At 41.5% G+C, this 13,315-nt stretch overlaps 1 protein-coding gene across 5 annotated transcripts in view; it reads left to right on the top strand.

Annotated features, from left to right (window-relative positions):
* The window catches only part of LOC104592068 (golgin Putative 1), a 41,168-nt gene that overhangs the window by 27,240 nt on the left and 613 nt on the right, over positions 1-13,315 (top strand). For 4 of the 5 annotated variants that reach the window (XM_010251221.3, XM_010251223.3, XM_088892645.1 and 1 more), the window contains 6 exons: positions 11,225-11,272; positions 11,367-11,462; positions 11,781-11,857; positions 12,591-12,636; positions 12,740-12,838; positions 12,919-12,963. In XM_010251221.3, coding sequence (XP_010249523.1) covers positions 11,225-11,272; positions 11,367-11,462; positions 11,781-11,857; positions 12,591-12,636; positions 12,740-12,838; positions 12,919-12,963 — 411 coding nt within the window. Of the gene's footprint in view, positions 1-11,224; positions 11,273-11,366; positions 11,463-11,780; positions 11,858-11,976; positions 12,076-12,590; positions 12,637-12,739; positions 12,839-12,918; positions 12,964-13,315 lie in introns of all 5 variants that reach the window. The other variant, XR_016079250.1, reaches the window with a different exon arrangement.

Here is a 13,315-nt window from a genome sequence, read left to right as displayed (position 1 = left end):
CAGTATACGCTTCAATTTCAATTTTATTGTGTTTTTTTAACAGAATTCCTTTTCCTGGGCAAGTCTTCAAATACTTAAGAATCCTTTCCACTGCTCTCATATGAGGAATCTTTGGAGAGTGCATGAATTGGCTGACAACATGTACAGCATAAGCAATATCTGGTCGAGTGAGAGACAGATATATCAATTTCCCTACCAGTTTTTGGTATCTCTCTTAGTAGAAGTTCAGGACTGTTATCAGTCTTGAACCCTAATGGATTTCAGGATCGAAAATAAGAAGAAAGGTAAGAGGAAAGAAGAGGAAGAGGGAGGAGAAGCAGTAGAACACAAGAGTTGAAAGGAGGAGCAGAAGCTTGATGTTCTGCCGCCGCCACTTTAATTAATATTTATAGGTTATGCTCATTACATGGAAAGGACAGATCTGCCCTTAGTCTTTACATAACAAATAGAGCAAAAAATAAGACTGAAATAAATAACAACTGAAACAACTAAATGACCAATAGCTAACCCTAGGCAGACTAGAACATCTTCTACCCTACGAACACAGTGGAACCGTAGCTGTGGGGTCCACATCAGTGTTCTCTACACTACCCCTCAAGTTGGGAATAAATGTTTATCATTCCCAACTTGGATAGATCTGCCTCTAACTTCTTCCATTGTACAACTTTGGTGAGGATATCTGCCAGCTGCATGTTGGAGGTGATGTATGGGAGACACTTCTTGTGATGAGACCCTCTCTCGTACAAAGTGTCGATCAACTTCAATATGTTTAGTCCTTCATGCTACACTGGGTTGTGTGCTATATTAATAGCCGCTTGATTATCACAATACAACATCAGGGGCTTCTCATACTCAATATCCAACTCCTCAAGTAGTGATCTCAGCCAAAGAATTTCAGCCACTCCATTAGCCATTGACCTGTACTCAGCTTCAGCACTGGATCGGGAGACAACACTCTGTTTCTTACTCCTCCAAGAGACCAGGTTACCTCCCACAAGAGCACAATATCCAGAGGTAGACCTTCTGTCATCAACACTCCCAGCCCAATCGGCATCCGTATAGACTTCCACCTTCATGTGGTCATTGTTCTTGAACGGTATACCTCTACCCGGGCATCTCTTCAAGTATGCTAGTATTCTTTCTGCTGCTACAAGGTGCGTGGTTCTAGGAGAATGCATGTACTGACTGACAACACTAACGGCATAACTGATATCTGGTCGGGTGAAGCATAGATATAGGAGCTTTCTCACTAACCGCTGGAACATAACTTTGTCTTCAAGCAGCTCCCCACTCTCTGCACTAATTCTTTGGTTCTGTTCAATGGGTGTATCTGTAGGTTTGACACCCAGCTTTCCAGTTTCAGCCAAGAGATCTAAAACATATTTCCTCTGAGAGACAAAGATCCCATGTTTAGATCTAGCAACCTCAAAACCTAAAAAATACCGTAGTGTACCCAGATCTTTCACCTCAAACTCTTGATGAATGAGCTATTTGAGGGACTCAATCTCATGGTTGTCATTTCCTGTCACCACAATATCATCAACATATACTGCAAGTAGTGTCAGTGACGACTCCACCCTCTTGATGAACAGTGTATGATCTGACCGGGCCTGTACATAACCGAACTTCCCAAGGGCTAGTCTGAATCTGTCGAACCAAGCTCTAGGTGACTGTTTCAAACCATACAATGCCTTATTGAGCCGGCAGACCTTCTTACCTGCCTCTGTATCATAGAATCCAGGAGGCAACTGCATGTAAACCTCTTCCTGCAATTCCCCATTCATGAAGGCCTTAACATCCATTTGGTACAAAGGCCAAGTGTAGCTTGCTGCAAGAGATAATAGAACCCGAATGGTGGTCATCTTGGCTACTAGAGCAAATGTCTCCCAAGTAATCTATACCATAAGTCTGAGTGAACCCTTTTGCAACTAGCCGAGCTTTGTACCTCTCAATGGAACCATCCGCATTGTGCTTCACAGTAAATACCCACCTGCATCCAACTGGTTTCTTTCCTTTGGGCAAGTCAACTAGCTCCCAGGTATTATATTTCAACAGGGCATCCATTTCAACTTGCATTGCACCTCTCCACTTCGGGACTGATAGGGCTTCTTGCACTGTTCTCGGAATAGGGACATTAGCAACGGAGGGAGATAGGCGATCATAGGACAAAAACTGGGAGATGCAGTGGGCTGTAGATGTGGTGCAATGCCGTTTTCCTTTACGAAGGGCAATGGGAAGGTCAAGGTCATCTGTAGAGGATGAGGTAGCAACAATGGAAGGAGTCTCTGTGGGCCCTGGGACTGTAATATCTGGACTTGGAGACGCAGAAGAGGTTGGAGCTGGCTGGGACTGCTGATGACCGGGATCAACCTGCCTACATCGTCTGTGATAGACTCTCAACTCCCGATCCCTCTGACCACCCTCGCTACTGCAGCCCTCATCACCAACTGGAATAGGTAAGGGAACAACCCCAAAAGTATTAACCCTGTCCTCACTGCACTCCCCCTGAAGAAAAGGACCCAAATCTCCACGCTCACTACTCTTCCCCTGAGGAGAGACCCGAGAATAGTAGGGTGTCTCCTCAAAGAAAGTGACATCCATGGATACAAACTTCTTCCCTGAGACAGGATCATAACAACAATAACCCTTTTGAGTTTGTGCATAACCAAGAAAGATGCATTTGGAGGCCTTGGGTTCAAACTTGGAGTGATGGGGACCGAGAAGCTGAACAAAACAGGTACAACCAAATGTCTTGAGGGGAATAGTGAACAACTCCTCATTGGGGTATAGAAGGGAAAAAGGAGGTTTCATATCAAGAACCCGGGAAGGAATCCGATTAATAAGATATACCGCCGTAAGGATAGCATCACCCCAGAAGCGAATAGGGACATTGGAGGTTACTGAGCAGTTCATATGTTTGCTAATACTACTAACTGAAAGAAGGTTAGTATCAAGTTTAGGAACATGCAAGATAGAAGACAAGGAGATAGTATCCGACAGTTTGATGTCACCCTTGCCAGAAATAGGGACAAGAGAGCCATCAGCTATAGATACTTTATCCCTACCAGAAGATAAGTAATAAGTAGTAAACAAAGAGGGCAAGCTAGTCATATGGTCGGATGCACCTGAATCTATTACCCAACAAGGTTCAGTAGTACCTGGAGCGGAGGCATGGTAGGCTGAGGCTCGAGTACCTAAGTGTGCAAAGGCCGATGTGGCCGGGGCTGACGATGACTGCGGTAACTGAGCTGAACTGCCAACTTCCTTCTCCAATTGTATTAGAGCAGCCCGAACTGCAGCTAAGGTCTCTAATGGTGTGCCTCTTGTGCCAAATGAGGATGTTGAATCAGTAGTCATAGCCACATGAGCATTACCCCTTTTATTTCTCAACTTTGCCGGGACCAAATGTGGATGCAGCTTCCAACATATTTCTTTTGTGTGTTTAGGTTTCTTGCAATGCTCACACACCACATCCCTTTTATCTTCCTTCTTTCTGTCCCTCTCTGAATCACCCTCTGTTTTGGGTTTGACAGCTACCAAGGCAGGTGTAAGCGGCTGAGGTTGCATCATGACTTTCCTCCTGGTCTCTTCACTGTGCACTAAGGAGTATGCCTGAGAGAGGGTCACACTATCTCTGGTCAAAATCTGGTGCCTCACAATATCATATTTTGAATTCAGTCCTGCCAGGAACTCAAACACTTTGTTTGTCTCGATGTGCTTTCTATGTATCTGAGCATCTTTGGGACTCTCCCACTCAAGAGTCTCTGAGTGATCAATCTCATGCCACAGGGACTTCAAGGTAGAGAAGTAGACCGACATCGGTTTCTCTCCTTGTTTAAGGGAATTCACCTCACATTTCAATTCATATGCTCTGGCAACATTAAGGGGTTGGGAGTAAGTCTCTTTCATCACATTCCATATCTCCTTGGTTGTCTTTGCCCATAAGTAATTTTGGCTGATATGGGGCTGCATAGAATTACAGAGCCACGTCATAACCAAGTAGTTTTCTTGGACCCACTTGGTATACATAGGGTCTCCCTTGGAAGGTTTTGCCACATCTCCCAAGAGATACCCTACTTTGCCCCTTCCCCCAATAGCCATCATGGCTGATTGGGCCCATTCCAAATAGTTTGATCCATCAAACTTTACGGTTGTAATCTGAAAACCTGTCTCAGAACCACCACCATAACTGCTGTTCCCAAAACTGCCTTCTGCCAGATTCTTAAACTCCATTTCGGTCAAGAACCAGAAGTCTCAAAATTAGGGTTACTACAGTCAAAACCAGCACTAGGACTACCAACCACAATCACAAAATCAGTATAGAACCAATCTGTACTCACAGTAGATGTGCATGAAACATGTATAAAACTGATCTGAAATCAATAGCCACACACAACAGCAACAGTCCGAACTGTTTTCACCCCTTTAGAAGTGTTCGAAACCCCAAAAGAAAACTGAAAAACAGTTTGAAGAACAATCTGATATGCTGAAGCCAATTTGAGGTTTTAATCAGTCCTAAAAGTCGTACACTCCAGACAGTACCGTACGGATAAGGTTTGTATTAGGGTTAATATGAAACCCTAAAACTGATCAATGTTGAGGAGAACTATTAGGGTTTGCCGCAGGGATAAGATCACAAGGTTCAGTCCAATACTAGGGTTTGCCGCAGGGATAAGACAAAACCCTAGAGAATAGAGAGATAAAACCCTAGAGTGGTTCGGCCACCCTTGCTGGATAGGTCCAACCTATCTTCTCTGATATTACTTCTCTCAGAAAATAAAAGACTTACAATAGGATGCAGTTCGCTGCCTACCAAGGTTACCCGAACCCTAGCCTTCTCTGATTCTTCCTGATCACCAACTCGCTGCAACTGTGGCACTTCTTCAAACAGCTGCTAATCCTCTGGAGATCTCCAAGAACCAGTCAACAAACTCTGCTTTCTCAGCTTCCAGCCTTAGATGGTTCTCATGTGGTCGGCTGGACTAGACTCACATGAGAAACCCTATCTCTGATACCAAGTAGAAGTTCAGGACTGTTATCAGTCTTGAACCCTAATGGATTTCAGGATCGAAAATAAGAAGGTAAGAGGAAAGAAGAGGAAGAGGGAGGAGAAGCAGTAGAACACAAGAGTTGAAAGGAGGAGCAGAAGCTTGATGTTCTGCCGCCGCCACTTTAATTAATATTTATAGGCTATGCTCATTACATGGAAAGGACAGATCTGCCCTTAGTCTTTACATAACAAATAGAGCAAAAAATAAGACTGAAATAAATAACAACTGAAACAACTAAATGACCAATAGCTAACCCTAGGCAGACTAGAACATCTTCTACCCTACGAACACAGTGGGACCGTAGCTGTGGGGCCCACATCAGTGTTCTCTACACTCTTTATCAAGGTAGTCCTCTCCAACTGATTCCTATAGACAATGATTATGTTCTATTGGAGTATCTGCTGGTCTACTCCCCATCATACCTGTCTCCTCTAGAAGATCAAGGACATAATTCCGTTGACATATATAAATGCCCTCTTGTGACCTAGCAAATTCAATTCCAAGGAAGTATCTCAAATGGCCCAAATCTTTGATCTCAAACTCAGATGCCAAGAACTCCTTCTTCTAGATCATTTCCCGTAATCACCATATCATCCACATAGACGATGAGTGCCGTAAGTCTGCTATCCTGTTTCCTTATGAACAAAGTATGATCTGCACCACTTTGAGTGTATCCCACTCTCTTCATGGCCCCACAAAGCTTCTCAAACCAAGCTCGAGGGGGCTACTTAAGACCATATAATGCTTTCCTTAGTTTACACACTTTCCCATCAAAACCATAACCTGGTGGAGGATCCATGAATACCTCTTCATGTAGATCGCCATTTAGGAAAGCGTTCTTCACATCCAACTGATATAGCTCTCAAGAGAAGTTTGCAGTTAATGACAATAGAACCCGGATTGTGTTGAGCTTTGCAACTGGAGCAAAGGTTTCTTTGTAGTCAATCCCTTCCTTTTGAGTAAACCCCTTCGCCACTAGTCTGGCCTTGTATCTTTCAATGGACCCGCCCTCCCTATACACCCACTTGCATCCCACAGTGCTCTTCCCTTCTGGTAGATCCACTAATTCCCAAGTCCTGGCTTTCATTAAGGCTTTCATTTCTTCATTCATAGCCTCTCTCCATCTTGGGACAGACATTGCCTCTGAGTACCTAGTAGGGACATGCACGGAAGAGAGAGCAGACACAAAGGAATAATAACGAGGAGATAAATGTTAGTAAGAAACATATTCAGCAATGGGGTGTCAGATAGTACAAGAGCGGGTAGGCTTACGAAGAGCAATAGGGAGATCCAAATCAGAAGTATGAGTGATAAGATTACCTGGAGTTGTTGAGACAGATTGATCCGAGTTCGATTGATTGCTGCCATGAGTTGGAGGGTCTTTTTTCCTTCTGTTGTAGGTGATTCTCGTATCTTTTTGTTGCCTACTAGTGTCCTCAGTTACATCCGCAGCATCAAGAGTGGTAACAGGTTCAATGGGAGCCTCACTAGATTCACCTGGGATGCTACAACTAGGAGGATCAGGAGGAGAACATGGAAGGCCCGAGGCTGAAAGAGGCACAAAAAAAGAGGGAGAAGCAGAATCCTCTTCCATCCCACTAGTCTCCCCCTAAAGAGGATTCTGGGAAGAATGAAAATAGGATTGAGACTCAAAAAATATCACATCCTTTGTGACGTATTTCTTCTTGGTAACGGGATCATAACACTTGTAACCCTTCTGTGTAGGAGAGTACCCTAGAAAGATTCCTTTCGTAGCCCTAGGATCCAACTTGGTCTTCTTTGGATCCTTTACATGAATAAACATACACAACCAAAGACTCTAGGTGGAAGAGAAAAGTCTGGAAGATTAGGACAAATGACAGAGAAAGGAGTTTTCATACCCAACACCTTAGATGGCATCCGATTTATCAGATATGATGCGGTAAGGACTGCTTGAGACCAATAGTGTTTGGGAACCTTGTGCTGAAATAGTAAAGCTCGAGCTGTCTCCAATAAGTGTCTATTTTTGCGCTCAGCAACCCCATTCTATTGAGGGGTACTAGCACAAGATGACTGGTGTAGCATGCCTACATCCTCCATGAACAGGTTCAAGGAACTTTCAAAATATTCAGCAGCATTGTCTGAACAGAATTGCTTAATCTTCTTGTCGAGTTGAGTTTCAATCGTTTTACAAAATGCCATGGTTATCCGTGACACTTCATCACGTCCTTTTAACAAGTAGATCCATGTGCATCGTGAACAGTGATCAATAAAGCTGATAAAGTAACGAAAGTCATCTACAGAAACAAGAGGTGAAGGGCCCCAAACATCAGAATGGACCAAATCAAAAGGAGTTTGAATTCCATTACTAGAAATTGGATAAAGAGTTCTACATTGTCTTGACAATTGACACACTTCACAAACTAAACTTTGACTTGAAATACCCTTGAATAATTCAGGAAACAACCCTTGCAACAACGAAAAAGGTAAATGACCTAGCCTAGCATGCCACAAGTGCAACCTAGCTATTGACTCCTCATTATTCTGACTACTGGCAGCAAATGATTGCAATGCCGAACTGATGTCTGTATCAAAATAGTAGAGACCTCCACACTCATGACCGCTCCCAATCGTTCTCTTTGTTAGTCTGTCCTGAAAGACACAATGAGTAGGAAAGAAAGTTATGCTACAGTTTAAATTCTTGGTAAGCTTCGAAACAGATAAGAGGTCGGAAGTAAGATTGGGAACATGTAGAACAAATTTAAGAGAGAGATCCTTGCTTAGGTCAACCCCTCCTTTCCTAGAGATGGTGGAGAGAGAACTATCAGCAACTCTCATCTCATCTTGGCCAGACATCAAATGATAAGAAGAAAATAACGAGGACATGTGTGTCATGTGGTCAGTTGCACCGGAATCAATAATCCAAGAAGTAGACTCTATAGAACTAGTTGCACTACAAGCAGAGACAATACCTGATCTGGCAAGAGAGGTGGAAGCAAGGGAATTAGTCCTTAGATGGGTTAAGGCCCCGGATAAGGACCTCTACCTCATCAGTAGTGAAATCCAAGGACCCGGATGTGTGGGAATTAGTAGTCTGTCCCATGGGAGGAAGTGTAACTGTAGATGTGTTCTTCGGGCTCTCACCACTGTGACTAGTAATAAGGTTCCCACTTGTTGTTTGATTCCTCTGAGGCTTCTTGTCTTTCCTTAACGTAGCTGGTTTCAAATGAGGATAAAGAACCCAACAAGTCTCTTTTACATGCCTTTCACCTCCACAATGAGTGCACTTAAGATGCCTCTTGTCCGAGTGCTTGCTCCCTTTTTGGTTTGAAGAAATCAAGGCTGAATGTTCAACAGGCTGTATTTGAGTGTCAACTTGCATCTCTTTCCTCCTAACCTCTTCATTCCTTACTAGATAGTAGACATGGTGTAAATCTAGCATTTCATCCCTTCCCAAAATTTGAGACCTTATGCTCTCATACATTGGGTCTAAGCCAGCCATGAACTTAAAGGCTCTACCTTCTTCAATTTGTTTATCATGCCTCTCCTTGTCTCTTATATTCTCCCAACCAAGAATAAGATGATGATCAAGTTCTTCCCATAGTCCTTCTAGGGTTGCAAAATAAGTTGCAACTGTCATATCTCCTTGTCTCAATGCAGCAATGTCTTGGTTTAGCCTATAAATTCTTGCATTGTTCTTTCTCTGTCCATAAGTTTTAGACACTTTCTCCCAAATCTTAGCAGCAGTGGGAAAGTGTTGAACAGTCCTGGCCACTCTTGGAGTCATCGAAGCAAGCAGCCAGGACATAACAGTAGCATTTTCCTTATGCCATATTGCGTACTCCACACCACCCACTTCAGGTTCCTGCTTCTGTCCATCTAAATAACCCGTAAGTTCCCGGGAAGTAATGAAGAGCATGGCTGAAACAGACCATTCTCTGAAGTTATATTCGTCCAACAATACACTGGTGATCTGCAAGCTGTGCAGATTAGGGTTTTCCAGATTAGAAGACTTCCCACCAGTTCTATTATCCTTAGAAGACACTTCTCCCGATATTGAAGACATCTCCTTCCTCTTACAGTGATCACAATTGAAATCTCAGTACAAAGAACACGATTTCAGACTTATCGAAGTTGTTACAAGTCTGAGAACCCCCCGTAACAGGTCTGAAACCAAGAACAATCCACCCCTGTACTGTGCTGAACACGTCTGGACTGGGCTTTGACTTCTGTTGTCGTAGCTGTAGCCGAGGGCAATACCTCTTTGGCACCTCTGGTGATCGAACCTAGATTGTGACCACCCTTACGATCTGTACTAGGACTGTCTAACTCAGTCCTTCCACCTAGATCTGTTCCACACAGATCTCTCTTAGCAGCCGAATGGCTACTACCTGCTGCAGGGTTTCTAGTAGGGCATCAGCTTCTGGAACAAACTCCCCTTGGGCCCTACAACCAAGGGAAACCCTAGATACAGACCTTTCTGTGTTCTATGGTCAGCCCTAGGGTTTCTTCACAGTGGCCGAGATAGGAGAGAGAAAAAAGGAATAGAGAAGTGGAGAAAAGAGGCGGCTGTAACCAGTCAGACCGATTAGTGCTCTGATACCATGTTTGCTGGAGAACAGCAGCCGGAGAAGAAGAAGAAGAAGAAGAAGAAGAAGAAGAAGAAGATCTAAGAATGGCGGCTTAGTCACTTCAACCAGCCCTAGAGTCTTATATAGGTGTTTACAATGTAATGTTACAAGAATGGACTAGAATGCCCCTGATTAGTGATGGGACACCTAGACATAAAAAGAATAAAACAAGTTTAGGCCCAATAACTAAGAACTTAAAACATAAATAAGACTAATATAAACACTAAACCAATCGAACCAACATTAGCTAAGCAAGGGGGCATAAGAACCAGTTATTTTGGGCTCAATTGTAAATTTGATTTGCTTTGAGGAGCACCTTGTGCCCCCTTATTGGAAGCAGTACTGCTGTATCTTTATTATTGATCAGTAGCAAACTTTGGTTACTTATCAAAAAAAAGAAATATGCAAGATAATTCTGATAATAGAACCTAATTGCAAATACATTTTAGCAGCACAATATGCCAACATGATTACTTTAACACAATTATGAATTCAATATAAAGGCATGCACATTTAGGATTGCCTAGGATATTTAAAGGGAAGTGGTTCAGGAAATATGAGTTATTTTTTTCTGATCTTCCACAGTTTAACCATTTTAAGTGACTATCATATCTTTTTGGATGTTTTATTTTTTACCTTTAGCTTTGACATTTATTTACTTATTTATTTATTTATTTATTTTTGATAAATAACTTCAAATTTCATTGCAAGGTAATGAAATATTACAAGCATCCCTTAGAGAGGCACGAGATGCTACCTCTCTATATATGAAAACAAACAAATTACATTTGAGCCCATTAGCCCAAAACAAATTAGTCCTATTCACCCCTTGCTTGGCTAATACATCTTCCATCCCATTTGTCAATCTCCTCGCCCATTGTATCCTCACGTTCATATTCCTGGTAAGCCATTTTAATTTTTTCATTTCACTCCGGTACCACCAAATTATGGATTGTGGATCCTTTAGCTATCACACCACTAATTTTGTGTCCCCTTCAACCACCACATTTGCTACATTCAGCTCATTAACGATTAGCTTTGGCATTTATTTGCTCAATAGAAAAGGATGCCTAACCTTAGTTACCTAACATAGTGGGAACAGTGGACTCTCTAGGATTGGTTACCAGAAGTAGGACATGACTTTTTTTGTCTTCTTTCTTTAGGGGGTTACTGAGTAAAATGTTGTGCAACTATAAGATTTACCAAATTGTATACATCATGCATAACATTTCTATGGAGGATATGGATTTCCATACCTATTTCTGCTGCTGCATATTGACCGTCCACTTTGTAAAGGTAAGTTTCCTCTTCAATATGGAATAGAAAATTGGGTTACATAATTTTCTTTAAGAATGCTCATAGTATAAAAGCATAGCAGAGCTTATCATTTTTGTTAGTATATTGCTGTAAAATTTGTAGGTTACAAGCACAAAGGACTGAGTGAGGCCATATACATGACTTATATTTCATCTTTTAGATATTGGATATTTTATGTTACCTGCATATGTACTATCTGTATTTGCTCAATGTTCTTAATTCCTATATATTGCGACCATTTGACAGGAACATATGGAACTAGAGAAACGATATCGAGAACTAACAGATCTACTGGTATGTCAGATATCAGTACTAGTTCATTTAACCAGAAGCAGTATCATATATTACTAGTCCACTCTCACATCATATTTGATTTATGATGACTCAGTATTACAAGCAAACACAACTAGAAGCCATGGCTAGCGAAAAGGCTGCAGCAGAATTCCAGTTGGAGAAAGAGGTCAAGCGTCTTCAAGAAGCACAGGTTCTTGTTTAGCTTGTCAAAATATATTGTTCATCTTAAATACATAACACCACTGGGCAGTGGTTATTAAAATTACCTGGAACATACCAATAGACATACCTATATTTTCCAGGTTGGTTATACATAGCCTAACCTGATTTGTAACTCAGCCTGGCTCAGGTTGCACCTCAACCAGAACCCAACAGGACCTGACCCAACTGATGCAAATTGTCTTGTCATTTTCAACCCAATTTGTTGTGCCCCAGCTCTAACTCCATTCATATTATCTTTACTTTCCTGTTATCTTGCATATAAGATTCACTGTTTTTTACTGAACAGATGGAAGCAGAAAAGAGCAGGGTTTCACGTCGAGCTTCATCGTCTTGGGAGGAAGACAGTGACTTGAAAGCACTTGAGTATGTTGATTATTCTCTAATCAGACTTTATGCTTCAAATTCTTTAAAATATGTGTTTTTTTCTTGTATACTATAATTTCAATCTAGCAAATTTGGATGCACATGGATTGTTTCATCAGGACCATATTTTGGTGTCCACCATGAGGAATGCTATCAAGCAATGTGAGGATGCACCACCTTAACTTAGCATTGCTACAGACATGGTGGATCATGAAAAGGCAGGTCAACTTTGTCTTTTAGTGTCTTTTGTCATGGGTCCATGCATGTTTCAGTTGCACCAAGCTAAGACGATGCTCCCTGTGAGTGCTTGCTAGCATTTCTCGTGATTGATACGACATATGAACTATGACCCTAATGAAATAACCCACATGTATCAGAATTTGCTGGATTGGAATTATCATATTTTAGAATCTGAAAATAAAATAAAATAAAAGGGCTGAATATCCATTGTGAAAAGACAAAAGGTAACCCTATTAAACTACACAGTTACATAGGGATACCTGACTTGTCAAAAATAGGATATACTCGAATCACCAGCCTAAATAATACTTCTACTTTCTGCTGGTGTCTTGACAAAATTTGCAAGAGAACTTGTTCTAGTTACCTCCACCTGAGATCGCCAAGCATCAAATGTCTTATGACTTCGAAAACCTTTATCATTTATCTCTTTCATCTTCTTTTTTCCAGTTTAGGCATCTTGTAGCATTGTTTTCTCATGAAATGATAACTGCAGGCCTCTCCCTTTGCATCACCGCCATATGGTTGGGGCAAGCATTCAGGTAATTAAGATCTGTATCCCATTGCAACTCCATTTTTCAGTTGCATTTGTCGTCAACATCGTATTTTTATCTTTTGGTTTTGTTCCTAAATTGCTTCTTGCAGTTGCAAAAAGCAGCAAAACTATTAGATTCAGGAGCTGTTAGCGCTACTAGATTTCTCTGGCGGTATCCAAAAGCTCGAGTTATCCTACTCTTCTACCTGGTGAGAAACAGTTTGTCTAACATTAATATTTATTCAACCATGTAATTTTGAAATAATTAACTTTGTGAAGTAATTCACAGGTTTTTGTTCACTTGTTTTTGATGTATCTATTGCATCGCCTTCAGGTATGCATCCCTCCACTTTAGCTACAGAAACTAGGGCTAGCATATTGTATTCTTGTATATGCTTGTATAAGTTGTTTCTTTTCATGGATGGTAAGTTATCCTTTTTATTTTTCAGACAACATAGTTAGGCTTTTATCACTGTAGGCACACCTCTACTAAATGTCTTGACAATAATGAATAGGGCTATCTATGGTCACATAAGGTCCTGTTCTCTACTTCTCTCCAATGGACGCCAAGCTAGATAATGGATTCAGGGACGCATTCATTTATTAATCTAACAAGTCATAGAATGTAGTATATACGCATTGATTTGAACAAATTGTAGTTTTCAGACGCACATTTTCCTTTCATG

The sequence above is a fragment of the Nelumbo nucifera genome, chromosome 8 (genome assembly GCF_055504915.1).
Source record: "Nelumbo nucifera cultivar China Antique chromosome 8, China Antique-T2T, whole genome shotgun sequence".
NCBI classification, from domain to species: Eukaryota; Viridiplantae; Streptophyta; class Magnoliopsida; order Proteales; family Nelumbonaceae; genus Nelumbo; species Nelumbo nucifera.
This window is presented reverse-complemented; position numbering and strand designations above follow the sequence as displayed.